Genomic DNA, 18,841 nt, shown 5'->3' with positions numbered 1-18,841 from the left:
AACCCGAAGGCTTTCTGTAGGTATTTAAGGAATAAAAGAATGACGGAAGTAAGATTAGGGCCAATCAAGGATAGTAGTGATAAGTTGTGTGTGGAGTCAGAGGAGATAGGGGAAGCACTAAATGAATATTTTTCGACAGTATTCACTCTAGAAAATGACAATGTTGTCGAGAATACTGAGATACAGGCTACTAGACTAGGTGGGATTGAGGTTCACAAGGAAGAGGTATTAGAAATCCTACAGACTGTGAAGATAGATAAGTCCCCTGGGCTGGATAGGATTTATCCTCGGATCCTCTGGGAAGCCAGGGAGGAGATTGCCGAGCCTTTGGCATTGATCTATAACTCGTCATTGTCTACAGGAATAGTGCCCGACGACTGGAGGATAGCAAATGTGGCTCCCCTGTTCAAGAAGGGGAGTAGAGACAATCCTGGTAATTATAGACCAGTGAGCCTTACTTCAGTTGTTGGTAAAGTGTTGGAAAAGGTTATAAGAGATAGGATTCCTAATCATCTAGAAAAGAATAATGTGATTAGGGATAGTCAGCATGGTTTTGTGAAGGGTAGGTTGTGCCTCACAAACCTTATTGAGTCCTTTGAGAAGGTGACCAAACAGGTAGATGAGAGTAAACCGGTTGATGTGGTGTATATGGATTTCAGCAAGGCGTTCGATAAGGTTCCCCACAGTGGGCTATTGTACAAAATGTGGAGGAATGGGATTGTGGGAGATGTAGCAGTTTGGATCAGAAATTGGCTTGCTGAAAGAAGACAGAGGGTGGTGGTTGATGGGAAATGTTCATCCTGGAGACCAGTTACTAGTGGTGTACCGCAAGGGTCGGTGTTGGGTCCACTGCTGTTTGTCATTTTTAGAAATGACCTGGATGAGGGCGTAGAAGGATGGGTTAGTAAATTTGCAGATGACACCAAGGTTGGTGGAGTTGTGGATAGTGACGAAGGATGCTGTAGGTCACAGAGAGACAGATAAGCTGCAGAGCTGGGCTGAGAGGTGGCAAATGGAGTTTAATGTGGACAAGTGTGAGGTGACGTACTTGGTAGGAGTAACCGGAATGCAAAGTACTGGGCTCATGGTAAGATTCTTGGCAGTGTAGATGAGCAGAGAGATCTCGGTGTCCATGTACATGGATCCTTGCAAGTTGCCACCCAGGTTGACAGGGTTGTTAAGAAGGCATGCAGTGTTTTAGCTTTTATTAATAGAGGGATTGAGTTCTGGAACCATGAGGTTATGCTGCAACTGTACAAAACTCTGGTGCGGCCACACTTGGAGTATTGCATACAGTTCTGGTCACTGCATTATAAGAAGGATGTGGAAGCTTTGGAAAGGGTGCAGAGGAGATTTACTAGGATGTTGCCTGGTATGGAGGGAAGGTCTTACGAGGAAAGGCTGAGGGACTTGAGGCTGTTTTCGTTAGAAGAAGGTTGAGAGGTGACTTAATTGAGACGTATAAAATAATCAGAGGGTTAGATAGGGTGAATAGGGAGAGCCTTTTTCCTAGGATGGTGACGGCGAGCACGAGGGGGCATAGCTTTAAATTGAGGGGTGAAAGATATAGGACAGATGTCAGAGGTAGTTTCTTTACTCAGAGTAGTAAGGGAATGGAACGCTTTGCCTGCAATGGTAGTAGATTCGCCAACTTTAAGTACATTTAAGTCGACATTGGACAAGCATATGGACGTACATGGAATAATGTAGGTTAGATGGGCTTCAAATTGGTATGACAGGGCGACACAAGGGCCAAAGGGCCTGTACTGTGCTGTTATGTTCTATGTAAAACAGCTGAATTCCAAAGTTAAGGTTAGAGTGACAGTATTTGACAAATTAACAGCATTTGATTTAGTGTGGCATCAAGGAGCATGAACAAAATCACCTCCTCATTTCCATTCATTCTAAAGCTGGTCTCATACCTGGCACAAAGGAAGATGGCTGTGGTGTTTAGAGATCAGCCATCTCAGATCCAGGACATCTTTGCATGAGTTCCTTCGGTATTGTGTTTAGCCTAACCATCTTCAGCTGCTTCATCTATGACCTTTCCTCCACTATAAGGCCAGAAGTGGGAGTGGGGTTGTTCGCTGATGATTATGCAATGTTCAGTACAATTCACATTTCCTCAGATACTGAAGCAGCCCATGTCCACATGTAGCTAGGTCTGGACAATGAAAGTCCCTCCCAAAATATCACTCCCTCCCTTCTGTGGGTTTATCTGCACCAAATAGACTGCAATGGTTCAAGAAGGCAGCTCACCACTACCACATCAAAGACAACTGGGGATGGGCAACAAATGCTGGCCCAACCAGCAATGCCGATTATTCCATAAACAATTGAATTAAACCACATGCAAGTTCCCCTCAAAACCACACAACATTAAGCAAAAAATGTATCGCTATTGTTTTTCTGTCACTGGATCAAAATGTTGGAGTGCTGTAAAAGCAGTGTGGGCGTATCTACACCAGCTGGACAGCAGCACCTCACCAAGATAATAAAATGTGAGGCTGGATGAACACAGCAGGCCCAGCAGCATCTCAGGAGCACAAAAGCTGACGTTTCGGGCCTGGGCCTCTCTGATGAAGGGTCCACGCCCGAAACGTCAGCTTTTGTGCTCCTGGGATGCTGCTGGGCCTGCTGTGTTCATCCAGCCTCACATTTTATTATCTTGGATTCTCCATCTGCAGTTCCCATTATCACAAGCACCTCACCAACATCATCTCAAAGGCAATTAAGGTTGAGCAACAATGCTGGTTAGCCAGAGATGTTGCCATTTTGTGAAATTATATTTTTTTTAAAATCCTGACATCCTAGCTAAACATAGTTGAGACAGGAAAGCTAGCCCCACTGGGTTATTACTACTCTGGACAGAGATAATAAAAGAACAAAAGAACAAAAAAAACCTACAGCACAGGAACAGGCCCTTTGGCCCTCCAAGCCTGCGCCGATCAAGATCCTCTGACTAACCTGTCATCTATTTTCTAACGGTCTGTGTCCATTTGCTCCCTGCCCATCCATGTACCTGTCCAAATATATCTTAAAAGATGCTAACGTGTCTGCGTCTACCACCTCCGCTGGCAACGCATTCCAGGCACCCACCACCCTCTGCGTAAAGAACTTTCCACACGTATCTCCCTTAAACTTTCCTCCTCTCACTTTGAACTGATGACCCCTAGTAATTGAGTCCTCCATCTTGGAAAAAGCTTTTTGCTATCCACCCTGTCTATACCCCTCATGATTTTGTAGACCTCAATCAGGTCCCCCCTCAATCTCCGCCTTGCTAATGAAAATAATCCTAATCTATTCAACCTCTCTTCATAGCTAGCACCCTCCATACCAGGCAACATCCTGGTGAACCTCCTCTGCACCCTCTCCAAAGCATCCACGTCCTTTTGGTAATGTGGCGACCAGAACTGTACACAGTACTCAAAATGTGGCCGAACCAAAGTCCTATACAACTGCAACATGACCTGCCAACTCTTGTACTCAATACCCCGCCCAATGAAGGAAAGCATGCCATATGCCTTTTTGACCACCCAACTGACCTGCGTTGTCACCTTCAGGGAACAATGGACCTGAACACCCAGATCTCTCTGTTCATCAATTTTCCCCAGGACTTTTCCATTTACTGTATAGTTCGCCCTTGAATTTGATCTTCCAAAATGCATCACCTCACATTTGCCCGGATTGAACTCCATCTGCCATTTATCTGCCCAACTCTCCAGTCTATCTATATTCTGCTGAATTTTAGAAGACCTTTTTTATTGTCGCCTTTCTGTAGGTGGAATTTACATTCAGTAGAAAAGAACATTAAACAAGCAGTAAAATAGGCTTCTCGAATCTGCTTTTGCCTATTGAGAAAAGTTCCATTTTTTTTCGCTCTGCCTGCAAAGATAATTGGTGGAGCATGTTTCAGGATGAGGCTGACCAAAAATCCAGACCTGGGCAAGGCCCAGGGAGATAAGATTTTAAAATTTGGACTTTTTCCTTTTCTTTTGGATAAGGACTTAACAATCTGAATGTTTTTCTTTTTTATTTTTCCCCACTCTCCTTTATTTCTTCACTTAAACAAAATTCTGGTTTTGCATTTTAAAATGATGCCGGAGAATGGTGACTTTGTTTACTTTTCACTGCGCTCCTGTTTCCTGGGCTTCAGTACAAGTGACAGTAAAGTCTAATTCCAATTCCAAAGTGACCCAAAGAACAACGCATGAGCGAAATTCTCTCGCAACCTATCTACTGTGGAGTCAGAGATAATGGGAACTGCAGATGCTGGAGAATCCAAGATAATAAAATGTGGAGCTGGATGAACACAGCAGGCCAAGCAGCATCTCAGGAGCACAAAAGCTGACGTTTCGGGCCTAGACCCTTCATCAGAGAGGGGGATGGGGAGAGGGTTCTGGAATAAATAGGGAGAGAGGGGGAGGCGGACCGAAGATGGAGAGTAAAGAAGATAGGTGGAGAGAGTATAGGTGGGGACGTAGGGAGGGGATAGGTCAGTCCAGGGAAGACGGACAGGTCAAGGAGGTGGGATGAGGTTAGTAGGTAGGAAGGTGATGTGACTGTGGTACCTGGTTTGCTTCAGGACATGGTCGAGCAGTTTCAAGGCTGAAGAGATTGCAAGAGAGTTGCAGTGGGAGAGAGATTTCCTGAGGTTGGTCCGGAGGAAGGAGGGTAACTTCTTCAGGTTAGGAATCCCTGGAAGAGGCTTCAGCCTTGATACTGAAACTGCTCGACCATGTCCTGATGCAAACCAGGTACCACAGTCACATCACCTTCCTACCTACTAACCTGATCCCACCTCCTTGACCTGTCCGTCTTCCCTGGACTGACCTATCCCCTCCCTACCTCCCCACCCACACTCTCCTCTCCACCTATCTTCTTTTCTCTCCATCTTCGGTCCACCTCCCCCTCTCTCCCTATTTATTCCAGTTCCCTCTCCCTATCCCCCTCTCTGATGAAGGGTCTCGGCCCGAAACGTCAGCTTTTGTGCTCCTGAGATGCTGCTTGGCCTGCTGTGTTCATCCAGCTCCACACTTTGTTACTGTGGAGTCAGTCTGTTTGTCCGAAATGTAATACTGCCACCATGAGGTGTTTACCTGTATTACAATTACTGGAGGAGTATACATTTTTCTGTCGGCCCAATACGAGAGTTTGTCTCATCTCCTTCCTATCCTTCATCCAGCTATGCCACCTTTTGTTTCTTCTGTGCCAGGAACTTTGCCCCTGCCACCTTTTCCACAGCCTACATGGCTCCTCTGCTTTACCACCCTGCAGTTGTCTCACTAAATTTGAATGTCCCTTAAATGAGCCTATAGCCACCAATTTGTCTGAATATTCTCCAGTTTACAATAAAGCAGCTCATCCTAATCATTCTCTTTACTTAAATGTGCAAAATGTTCACACCAAAATTAATGAATTAATAGCACAAATAATGATATAACTTTATGGCCATTATGAAAAATGGTTGCAAGGACATCAGAGCAGGGAACTAAATATTCAAGGGAATGTAGCTTTTTGAATGTGCAGACAGGAAGGAAAGTATGATGGGTTGATATGGGATTGAACAGCCCTCCATTCAAAAAAGTATCCTACCCACTGTCTCCTGTGACTAAACCAGTTCTGCATCCATCTTGCCAGCTCACGCCTGATACCATGTGAGTCTGCCATGAGGGTCCTTGTCTAAGGCTTTACTGAAGTACATAAAGGCAATATCGACTGCTTTTCCCTCATCAATCATTTTTGTCACCTCCTCAAAAAACTCCATCAAGTTAGTGAGGTATGATCTCCTCTGCACAAAACCATGCTGTCTATTGCTAATAAGTCTGTTTGCTTCTGAATGCATATTGAACTTGTTTCTGAGAATCTTTTTCCAATAATTTCCCTACCACCAGCGTGAGGTTCACAGACCTGTAATTTCCAGGATTATCCCTGCTACTTGTCTTAACAAGTGGGACACTATTAGCTATTCTCCAGTCCTCTGGGACCTCACCTGTGGCCAAAGAGGATACAAAGATGTCTTGCACTCTCCAGCAATTTATTCTCTTGCCTCCTTCAATAATCTGGGCTAGATCCCATCAGGACCCTGGGACTTATCTAACTTAATTCTTTTTTTATTTTTGAATATGTACAACACCTTCCTTTTTAATAGTAACTTGGCTTAGAAACCTGACACCCCCTTCCCTGAGATCATCCTCCTCCCATGCCTTCTCTGGTAAATACCAACACAAAGTATTCGTTTGAGACCTCACCTACCTCTTCTGGCTCCATACCTAGATTCCTTGCTTTGTCCTTGAGTGTCCCTGGCTACTCTCTGGCTTTCTATATATGCATAACACTACACTACCAGAAGGATGTAGATGCTTTGGAGACTGTACAGGAAAGGTTTACCAGGATGTTCCCTGGTAGGATTGATTTTAGCTACGAAGAAAGTTTGGATGGGCCGGGTTTGTTTTCACTGGAACACAGAAGGTTGAGGGGCAACTCGATAGAAGTTTGTAAGATTGTGAATGGCGTGGATAGAGTAGAAAGTATGAGGCTATTTCTCAGGGTGGAAGGATCATTTAGTAGATGACATAGGTTCAAGGTGCAAGGGGAGAAGTTTAACGGATGTATGAAGCAAGATTTTTCACACAAAGGGTGGTGAGTGTCTGGAACGTGCTGCCAAAGGAAGCAGACACAATAGCAGCTTTCAGGAAGCACCTGGATGAGTACATGAATAGAAAGGGAATAGAAGGAAAATGGATCCTGTCAGTGAAGACAGTTTTTGTATGGAAGGGCAAAATGTGGCACCGCAGGCTTGGAAGGCTGAAAGGCCTGCTCCTGTGCTGTATTGTTCTTTGAAATATTCAGAGGAGGAAAACACCGGTGGGAATAGCCTACGTTCTTCCTGACAGTAGCTATTCTGTAGGACAGGGAACAGAGCAGGAAATAATAAGGGCACATTAATCTTGAGGACTTTAATCTTATTGTAGATTGGGAAAACCGAATTGTCTGAATGAACAAAAGCTGTAAGGAGGCCAAGAGCTGAATGGCCCTGGCAGAACCCAAACTGAACGTCAATAAGCAGGTTATTTCTTTGCAAGTACCACTCGATAGCACTGCCGACAACCACTTCCATCACTTTGCTGTTGATCAAAGGAAGGCTGATGGGGCAGAAATTGGCCGGGTGGGGTGTGTCATTCTTTCTGTGCACTTTGATAGGTTGATGGCAGTATTGTTGCTGTATTGGAGCAATTTGGGTAGGCCGCAGAAAATTCTGGAGCAGGAATTTTGACTGCTATTGCCAAAATATTGTCAGGGCCTGCAGGATTTGCAGCATCCCATACTTCCAACTGTTTCTTGATATCGCATAGAGTGAATCGGATTGGCTGAATATTGACATGCATGATACTAGGGACCTCCAGAGGAGGCAAAAGGTGGATTAACCACATCTTGCTGAAGGGTGGGGAATGAGCATGGCAGGAGCCCTCCAGCAGTGGGAGCAATAATATGTGGTGATTGATGAAAGAATGTGATCAAAACAATCTGGATATGGTTTAATGATCTAATTTGTAGTTGAGGTATTGTTTGGGAAGTATCGCCAGTTAATGATGATCCTGAATATTGATGAAGAACACGATGAAGGGTCCTCACGGTAGACTGGTTAGCAGCGTTATATCACATGGAATACAGGGAGAAATAACCACTTGGATACAGAACTGGCTTGAAGGTGGTGGTGGACAGTGGCTTTTCAGACTGGAAGCCAGTGACCGTAGGTGTGCCACAAGGATCTGTACTGGGTCCATCGATTTTCGTCATTTATATAAATGTTTTGAATGTGAACACAGGAGGTATGGTTAGTAAATTTGCAGATGACACCAACATTGGAGATGTAGTGGGCAAGAAAGAAAGTTACCTCAGAGTTCAATGGGATCTTGATCATATGGGCCAATGGGCTGAGGAATGGCAATTGGAGTTTAATTTAGATAATTGTGAAGCATTGCATTTTGGAAATCAAATCAGGGCTGGATTTATACACTTAATGGTAAAGTCCTAGAGAGTGTTGCTTAACAAAGAAACCTTGGAGTGCAGGTTCACAGTTCCTTGAAAGTGGAGTTCCAGGTAGACAGAATAGTGAAGAAGGCATATGGAATGTTAGCCTAAATTGGTTGGTGCATTGAGTATAGGAGTTGGGAGATCATTTGTGGCTGTACAGGACATTGGTTGGGCCACTTTTGGAATACTGCCTGCAATTCTGGTCTCCCTGCTATAGGAAGAATGTTGTGAAACACAAAAAGGTCCAGAAAAGATTTATGAAGATGTTGCCTGGATTGAAGGGTTTGAGGCTGAAGAGGCTGGGGCTATTTTCTCTGGAGCATTGGAGGTTGAGGGATGATTTTATAGAGGTTTGTAAAATCATGAGGAGCATTGATAGGGTAAATAGACAAGGTATTTTCCCCAAGGAGGGAAATCTAGACTGCATAGGTTTAAAATGAGAGGGGAAAGATTTAAAAGGGACCTAAAGGGTAACTTTTTCATGCAGAGGGCAGTGCATGTATGGAATGAGCTGCTGGAGGCTGCTACAGTTATAACATTTAATAGGCACCTGGATGAGCTTATGAATAGGAAGAGTTTAGAGGGATATGTGCCTAATGCTGGCAAATGGGACTAAACTTATTCAGGATATCTGGTTGGCATGGATGAGTTTGATCAAAGGGTCTGTTACCATGCTGCACATCTCTATGACTGTTTAATACAGGTCTTTTCTGCTTACAAAGAATAGGACCACATGAACAAATAAATGTGCAGCTTCCAGTACACACAGTGCACCACACTGAACCCAAATAACAATCCTAAATTGGTTGTATATAATTAGTATAATTGATTAACACACATAATTACTGAATTACAGCCAAGTTGCCTTGTTTAAAATATAAACAATGTCCTGCAGTTAACTATTGATGGCCATTAATTGGGTTGTGCTCCTGGCAACACATCGAACAGAGTAGATGCTGATTGCCAACCAATCAGCACTCTCCTCTGACATAGTATGAATGATGGTTTGCCCCTTAAAATGGTAGTCTTCTGACCTGACCTGATGAGTGCAAGATCAAAAACTTTGACAGTATGTCTTTTTTCAGGAATACTTAAGTACTGTATGACCAAGGGCTATGAAATAGATTTGTTAAATGCATATTTGAAATTAGAATTAACTGATAAGAGGTTATTTATTAGTCATAGAAAGTTGTACCAATAGAACAGGCACCCATTTGGTGTATTAATTGCAGTGTTCCAGAACTTCATTGATCAGGTATTAAGTGACAGGGGTTGGTTTCTTCTTAGAAAACATTGCAATTAGTATGAAGGCTCTGGCTGCCATGGTGTAATGGTGAGTGTGCTGATTTCTGAATCCTATGATCCGAGTTCAAGTCTAGGTGGAGCCTTACGAACTAGATGGTAAATGGAAAAGCCCTGGGGAAAATTGATGCACAGAGAGATCTGTGTGTTCAGGTCCATAGTACCCTGACGGTGGCAACGCAGGTGGATAGAGTGGTCAAGAAGGCACGTTGCATGCTTTCATTCCTCAGACGGGGTATTGAGTACAAGAGTTGGCAAGTCATGTTACAGTTGTATAGGACATTGGTTTGACCACATTTGGAATACTGCATACAGTTCTGGTCGCCGAATTACCAAGAGGGTGCAGAGGAGGTTCACCAGGATGTTGCCTGGTAGGAAGGGTGCTAGCTATGAAGAGAGGTGGGTAGATTAAGATTATTTATATTAGAAACAAGAAGGTTGAGGGGGGACCTGATTGAGGTCTACAAAATCATGAGAGGTAAGTATCAGGTGGATAGCAAGAAGCTTTTTCCCAGAGAGGGGGACTCAATTACTCAGGGTCACAATTTCAAGGTGAAAGGGGATAAATTTAGACCATAAGGCCGTAAGACATAGGAGTGGAAGTAAGGCCATTTGGTTCATCAAATCCCACTCCGCCATTTAAATCATGGGCATTTCAACCCCACTTCCCTGCACTCTCCCCGTAGCCCTTGATTCCTTGTGAGATCAAGAATTTATCGATCTCTGCCTTGAAGGCATCTAACGTCCGGGCCTCCACTGCACTCCGTGGCAATGAATTCCACAAGCCCACCACTCTCTGGCTGAAGAAATGTCATCTCATTTCTGTTTTAACTTTACCCCCTCTAATTTTAAGGCTGTGCCCATGGGTCCTAGTCTCCCCGTCTAATGGAAACAACTTCCCAGCGTCCACCCCTTCTAAGCCGTACATTATCTTGTAAGTTTCTATTAGATCTCCCCTCAACCTTCTAAACTCTAATGAATACAATCCCAGGATCCTTAGCCGTTCATCATACGTTAATCCTACCATTCCAGGGATCATCCGTGTGAATCTCCCCTGGACACGCTCCAGGACTAGTATGTCCTACCTGAGGTGTGGGGCCCAAACAGGGACACAGTATTGTAAATGGGGCCTAACTAGAGCTTTATAAAGTCTCAGAAGCACATCGATGTTTTTATATTCCAACCCTCTTGAGAAAAAGGACAACATTACATTCACTTTCTTAATCACGGACTCTACCTGCAAGTTAACCTTTAGAGAATCCTGGACCAACACTCCCAGATCCCTTTGTACGTCTGCTTTACAAATTTTCTCACCATTTAGAATTTAAGGGAGATATGTGTGGAAAGTTCTTTATGCAGAGGGTGGGGGGGGTGCCTGGAATGCATTGCCAACGGAGGTGGTAGAGGCAGGCACGATAGCATCATTTAAGATGTATCTCGACAGATACATGAATGGGCCTGGAGCAGAGGGATACAGATCCTTGGAAAATAGGCGACAGGTTTAGATAAAGGATCTGGAATAGCACAGGCTTGGAGGGCCGAACGGCCTGTTACTGTGCTATAATTTTCTTTGTTCTTTGTTCTAAGACAGTAAGAGCACAACATAATGTGAAACAATATCCTAGCTCAACTTTGAGTATGGTATCAAAGCTAAAAGCTTAAACAAATAGTTAGCGGAGGTAGTTGTTTAATGCAGGAGAAATTGGAAGGGATTTTGAAAGCAAGACATGAGAATAATGAATCTACAAAATTAGATTAGATTCCCTACAATGATTCATTGGGAATATTGAGTACAAGGGTTGGGAATATTCCCTACAGTGATTCATTGGGAATATTGTATATTGTTTTAAATTCATTCCTATTTCAGCAAATAGATTTTCTTCTCTGTTTTAACTATTCTGAAGTGAAAGCAAGAGTGGTCCTGTGGCACCTCAAAGCATTGAACTTGTGAAGCTGCCTTGATCCCCTGTAATTCCAAAAAAAAAATTGGCTTTAGCATTCCATGCCAGACCACAGGGGCATACAAATCATAAAACTGGAAAGCCTATAACATGTTCACACAGCTTAATGAAGTCAGAACAAAGTTGCTTACAGATCGAAAAGAAAGTGATCATATATAACTAAGTTTCCGGAGTACAAAGAAATGTATGATAGGAAGTTCACTTTGTTGATTGACCAATCACAGATTTTTGGTACATTCTTATAGGCAGTATGGCATCAGGTATGGGAGATAATCTCATACTGACCAGCCATCAAAATTAAGTATCATGTGACCAGAGTACTGATTCACTTTTAAGCTGACTAGTAACATGCCAGTGTCCACTACAGAAATTAGTGAAGAAACTTACAAATGCTTGTTATTCATGAACATGTTCAATTACGTCACAAGTGACTGATCTAAATAGTGCAATGATGACAAATTGTAGGAGTAATTCACACAAACCTGAACTGAGTATGTGCCATTTTGCCACCAGTGTTTAGGGACAGATTGATAAAATAATTTCAGCAAACCCACACAAGGATTATCTGTATGACTGGATTAGCAAGAAGCTATTCCTAGTATTCCTTGGTCAAACACATGAAAATTATCAAAAAGAATCCATGTCAATTTCTTTAACGTGGAAGGAAATGAGTGCTATAGGTTAGTACCTATAGCAAATGGATATACTATTGAGTCTATGGTCAATAGTACAAGTGATGAAATTATTTAAGATTTTGAGGAGCTGATTTGCAATTTATGGGCTGCCAGATGTGTTGGTGTCAGATTTTGCCCTACAGTCTGAAATATTCCAGAGTAAAAATGGAGAAAACACTAATTCCACACCACCTTAGTATCAACACGAAGAAGTGCACTATACAGCTTTTGAAACAGTCTTGGCATAACTGTTTGTTATGTGACAAGCTAGGTAGTAATTGCCATGTTCTCTTCACCATAGGTTAGTCAATTCTCTGTTCTCTTCCAAAATTATGCCCATTATGCATAAAACCTTGCTCATCTTATGTGTTAATAAGGCATGATTTAATGTGCTTAAGCATATCAATAGAAAAGAGAAAGGTAATACAAAGTGAAGATGAGTTATGATGTTAGTAACAGGAATGAAATTGAAGAGATTTGAAAGTTCTTAAGAAGGTTGTGGTGACAAACTGCTGAGATGACAAAGAAAAGTATGTAAACTGTTTTGATGTGACAAATGCATTCTTATGTCTAGTGTGAATTGGCAACAGAGTCTGTGTAATGCATACTGTTTGCCTGAAAGAGTAAATCTGATAAAAGAGCACAATTGACTTTATCCAGTCCATATTCCTCCTACAATTTCCAAGTGAAATTTAGGAAGAAAGCATGAGACACAAAGGAACTGAAACTTTGTTGGTATTACAGAATTTGCTGGTAGAGCAAAGTGAGCTAGAAACTGACCGCATTATGTCTGTCCTTCATTTTTCTTACATTCTCTTCTCCCACAGCTGTCTCATATTTGTGTCTTGTTCACTCGGTACTTCATAGAGAGAACCAATTCTTTCTCTTTTGTACCTTAATTTACACTAATTTTACAATTTCTTCATTATTGACAACCCCTTTGCCTTTTGCACTGGGATTGTACACTATTTGCCCTCTTGCTTGTCCTCTGCCAGAAGTATAAAAATAATCTATTTTCCAACACTATTAGTTTTGAAAAGTCATAACAGACTTGAAACTGCAACTACGTTTCTCTCTCCATATGTGTTACCAGTCCTGCTGCATTTTTCCAGCATTTTCTGTGTACACATTTTCAGTGATTAACCCAAAGGCAAATATGCAATCCAACCTGTTAAATTTAGCTAGTATTGATATTAGTTTTGTCATTTTGTATTCTTAGAAATTAAGCACAAGTACCACTTTATATTTTAATTTTTGAATTGTTTTTAAAAGTGGGGTAGGAGTACAGTATATTGCAATAGATGAGCATCTTGCTATTCTAACCTGTGTCCCTTGCTGTTGGGGAGATGTAAATAAAATTAGTTCAGTAATGACTGCTAGAACCAAGCATGTTTTAGTTTTTTGCAATACACATGATTGTAATGCAGTCTGGGAAAATATGAGCATTTTACTTTAACCATTTGATTTTTAATGTATTTATACTTTTGTTAAGTGGAGAATGAATGCAGTATATTGTAAGGCTGAATATTTTGTTATACCAGGGAGGTGTTACACTGTCCTGGGGAGACCTAGACAAAATTAGTCAAATATTGGCTTCCAACTTGAACATTTGTTGGTCTTAGTGCAATATAGAACAAGAGACATTGAGGAATAGCATAAGGCTAATTAGCATTTTTTGTATGCAATACAACATGAATCAAGTTATAAGTTTGCATTACAGTGTTTATTCTGTTATGGCATTTACTTTTTCCATTATGAACAAGAGGTCATTTTGCGGGCAAGGGAATGGCAAGGAATAGGACAGTGTTATTTGGCTTCTTCCGTGTCTTCCAATGTCTCCTCCCTTTCATGCTCCTGCTCCTCAGCTTCTTGCCTAACAGCAATGGCAAAGGCTGATTCCTATTCCAGAAAATCCTTGTGTACTCATTTTGCCTGGTGGTCTCCTGCCAAAGGAAATAAAACTAAGTTTCTGCCAAGACAGCCTAAGTGACTGAAATGCTGCTGGTATTTATTATCGTCATGATCTGTCTGATTGGTATGCTTTCAATACCATCTTAAAAGGGCGCTAATATTGCCTGAATTGCAGTGCTGACAAGCCCTATTTTGCTCCCAAACCTCCTATCATTTTCTGTTGTACAACTTACCACCATCCCATTCAATACACTCCAATCATACAATTCTGATGACTTGGGCATGGTCTCCCTTCAGCAGTCGGGGACCTGCACTTTTCTGTTTCCTCCCTAAACCTTTCAATAGCCTGAGGATCTTCCCTAAGACCAAAATAATAAAACTTTTGGTCAGCGACACAAAAATTTCCAATGCTTGGCATCCTTAATTTCGTTATTCCTCACCTTGCAAACTTTTCTCACATTAAAGGCAAAATATGAATGCAAGTTACCTTTATTACTTTGAATTCCACAATTCTTGCACCAAGATTTTCATAATTAAAATGTTTGAAGATTTCATGCATAAATAAATTTGGAATTCCAAATTGTTGCAAAATGTATTTAAGTGATTTTAAGTTGCAGTAAAGCAATACTGAATTCAGTGACAAGGAGGTCACCTAGAGAATTTACAACATCATTCTTCTGTTTGAAGTGAAATTGCCAGTCTGTTTTTAAACGGCTTCAATCTTGTGATATCTCATTTCAAAAAAGAACATTGTAAGAGGGTTGAAAAACCGAACTCGATTGTGAGAGGAAACAAATGTGAGGCACTGAATTTTATCATCTTCAAACGTACAAAGTAAAACAAAATTAACAGGAACTCAATCTGAATATGGATTTTATTTTCCCTTTTTTCTCCTTACAGTCTCCCTATGGTACTTTACATAGTAAGGTACATGATGTGAAACATATTGAAACAAGCAATACACAGTACAAACTAATTGACCAAAAAGTCAAAGCTGTACTGTACTGTTAATCAAACATGCATTTTCAATTCTGATATGGAAATTGTTCAGATAATATATAGACATTCAAGGTTTCCAGATTCAAACAAACACTCACTTTGAAATTGCAATTTGCATGATAAGTGAGAAAGTTGATCATAGTGCTAGGAACGAACAAATGCTTTCTCTTTTCTCACATTGTGAAATAAAGTGTTCAGTGCCCATTAAAAAAATATCCTGGAAATGGCGCAAATTGAGAATCTTTGTTGATCAGCATCTCAGACCAATATGTATTGCACCTGTCCCAATTTACAGAGAAGCTTGGATTTCTGTAATCCCTACCCGTCATTAGTCGTTCAATGCCACGTAACCACCTTGGTTAACCAAGGCAACATATGCTTTCCAGAAATTGCATAAAGATGGGCAGGTGGGAGTTCATGCACAACAGTAATCTTAAAAGGAGTGCTGGACCTTCGAACAGAAAAAAAAACCTCTATCCTTTGGTAGATGAAACTGGTAATGCTTTAAAATTTTACCTTTAACAGTAAAGCGTAAAACAGCTATACACTATTAATTTAAAATAAACTTGCTCAGACTTATTTTTAAATTCCATCCAGATGCCAGAAGCTTACTGACACAAGGACCTGCTGCACAAAACTTAAGCGATGAGTGACTTCTAATCCACATATCATTGGATAGTGAATCTAAACATCCAGCCTGTTTCAAGTCACAATTATACCAATTCATATTAGCTGTAACAATCATTATGAATGTGGCTGAACTGTCCCCAAGATGTCAACACTGTGGCTCCCACTGTGAGGCTTTCCAACACTGCAACCTCTGGAGAGGTGAGAAGCAACATATATTTCAGGAAGTTTACAGCACATACTGCACTCAAAACAGTGCAACACTGAAGAACCTACTTAAGTGTTAGGAAAGCTAAATGTACATGGACCCTGATATAGTAATATTCTATCCATCTGTGAAGTGACTAACTCAGCAACCTGTAGGACTGGTGAGCTACCACATTGGTTTATTCACAGTAACAATTCCTCATCAACATATCACAACAAAAAATAAAAACAGAAATTCCATTGGTGTACTGCACATAAATCATAATTAAATGAACAAGGTGTCACAACATATCAAAATGACAGAGGTGTACAAATTTCTGAAAACTCAGTTGTGAAGTGATTGGTTCCTAGTAAAACTAATTGTATATACTTTACTAAAATACGTTGCGGTGAGGGAGCAAGGGCTATGAAACATATCATTACAGCTAGGAAATTAGTGGGGTTGGGAAAAATACTGTAAAAATAATAACAAAATGTAACAGATTGTTTTGCAGAATAGAACTGGCTAAAAAGTGTGAATTATTCAAGTTACATCAGGTCTTTGCAAAAGAAAGGGCTAAAGCCTGCAAGATCCTGACTTACCACAACAGTAATAATGGATAAATGTGCCACATAGTGAGCACAATATTCAAGGCTCAACAGCCATTTAGGTACTGAGGTTAGCAGTTTTTGCTATTTAGCATGGGTGAAACACTAAGACTTAATATGTCAGCTCAAATGCTGTTTTCTGAGAAAGCATACCTCCTACTTAATTGAATACATTAGGGTTTGTTACAATTCAGGCCATTAATCGCCAATGAAGTTACTCTACTGTGCTGAAAACACAGACTAAAAATGGAGTACAAACTAATTTAGCTGCATGCATCTTATTCATATTAAAGAGGTAAAAGTTTACTTTTACTTCCAGGTGGGAAACATTATATTGGATTGACTGCTAGTTTTACATTGTGGTACCTGATTTACCATTCACTTCCATGGAAATGAGGAAATAGGTAGTGTGTAAAAGGGTGGCCAGTTCCTTATTGCCCATTAACAAGTCTCAGGAAAAAGTGAAAGTGTACTGCAATTTCTTCAGAAATCTTCATTTTTCTAAACCTGGACCCTCTGTGCTTTCTATGACTCTAAAACCAGCCCTGTTAATTAGTTTCTGTACAGTACATGCCTACTGCAATGAGCCAAAGTAATATTTTTCTTACTATGTTTATAAACTAAAATGCAATATATACATTCATTTAATATAAGGCATGAAGCTGTAGTCTCACAAAACTGATGGAATTCTGTTAAAAGTTAGACCTATGACTTTATTTTATAAAGACTTAATTTTTAAATGGAGCTTATTTACACCCTGAAACATTTTCATAACTTTACTACACTTACAAAAATAGGATTGAGTAAAATTGAGTTATCACAGCCGCTGCTCTGCACAGGTAACAAGGAAGACGCTTTAGAGGCTTGAATGCTGCTGGATTGCAGAGGCAGACTCCAGCTCCTTGCAATCATCATCAGCCCTTGTGTACATAAGGAAGAGTGTGACAGTAGCAAAAGTAGCAGCATTGACAGGGAACGCTCTGAGAAGAGTAGAGGTGAGCCCCTTTGTGAACACCTGCCATCCTTCCTTCTGGTAACTCTGACGGATACAGTCCATAATGCCACTATACTGATTTATCCCTCCAACTCCGTCAGCTTGCATTCGGGATTTAATGACATCCATGGGATAGGTGGAAATCCAAGATGCAATCCCAGACATACCACCAGCAAACAACAGTTTGGGAATTACGTAACTGTCATCGGGCTCACAGTGTAAGGCTCTGGTCAGGCAATCATAAGTAAGGAAGTAGAAACCAAAAGCAGGTATTTCTCTGAAAATAGTGGTTACCATGCCTTTGTTGATTCCACGGATTCCTTGCTTTTTGTAAATTCTGATTAAACAGTCGAGTGAATTCTTGTAGACTTTACTTTTAACTTGGTATTCACCCATGCCTTGAAGCTGCATCCTGGTTTTTGCCAGTTCCATGGGGCAACAAATAACGCATTGGATACCCCCAGCTGCAGCACCTGCAAGGAACTGGTTAAGTGGTGTATCCTTTCCCAAGTAACGCATTGTATTTCCTTGGACACCAAAAACAATAGCATTGATGAAAGTCAAACCCATCATTGGCGAACCAATACCTTTGTACAGACCAAATATCTAAAGCAAAAACAAAAGATGAAAATAAAAGGTTAACATTTTAGCAATGTGACAATTAGAATGTTCATAAACTTAGGGCTGAATTTTACCAAAATTTGCTAAGGGTCAATTTCGACAGGTCTTGTAAAACACCTAAGGCCTAATGAGATTACTCATGCTATTTTCCCAAACTTGCCTCATTACCACATCTCTGTGGCATCCTCTTCATTATATTGTCCTACTTGCCACTGTCAGGACCTCTCTCAATTTGTGGCATTGACCCCACACTTAAAAACAGTTTTTTGCACCAGGTCAAGCACTGTCCGATCAGAACTAACAAAAACAAAAAGTTACTGGAAAAGCTCAGCAGGTCTGGCAGCATCTGTGGAGAAGAAAACAGAGCTAACTTTTCAGATGCAGTGACCCTTCCTCAGAACTCACTTCAGACCTGCCCTGCACAAGGTATGTCAATTTCTCTAGAAATGGTTGAGAGGAGTAACTGGCACCCAGCTTTGTTGACAGGGACCTGGAGGTCCTGGTGGATAGAGTGGCACAGAGGAGGATTGTCCTTGTCCACCAGGACTGACCGAGGAGAACCCAACACCAGACCCAAATAGCCTGGTGAGAGATTACTACCCAGGTCAGTGCGTATTCGTGGTCCACGGGAATGTCCGGCAATTTCACAAAATGTCAGTGACTTCCCCCACTCCACCAGGGAAGATGTCACCATCTCCTCTTTGCAACATCTCTCTCACTCCAGCACCTGTCAAGTCTCATGTTCTAGTGTTCTCACAATTACATTCAACATCTTCTCTTGCTTGCTCTCGCGAAGCCAATCACCCCCCACTACCTACTAATCCTGCATGCCTCTGCAATGCTGACACACTCAACCACAATGGCTCACCAGCTTTCCCACTACAGCACTAACAGCTGGACCAGTCACTTTCATCTCATTT

General features: G+C 41.4%; 1 protein-coding gene across 1 annotated transcript in view; it reads right to left on the bottom strand.

Moving 5' to 3' along the window:
- Positions 1-14,741: 14,741 nt before the first annotated feature.
- Positions 14,742-18,841, bottom strand: part of LOC125455609 (mitochondrial basic amino acids transporter) — a 38,029-nt gene continuing 33,929 nt past the window's right edge. The window contains exon 4 of the mRNA XM_048537793.1: positions 14,742-17,906. Coding sequence (XP_048393750.1) covers positions 17,163-17,906 — 744 coding nt within the window. The 3' untranslated portion in view covers positions 14,742-17,162. The remainder of the gene's footprint in view (positions 17,907-18,841) is intronic.

This window comes from Stegostoma tigrinum, chromosome 10 (genome assembly GCF_030684315.1).
Source record: "Stegostoma tigrinum isolate sSteTig4 chromosome 10, sSteTig4.hap1, whole genome shotgun sequence".
Lineage (NCBI taxonomy): Eukaryota > Metazoa > Chordata > Chondrichthyes > Orectolobiformes > Stegostomatidae > Stegostoma > Stegostoma tigrinum.
This window is presented reverse-complemented; position numbering and strand designations above follow the sequence as displayed.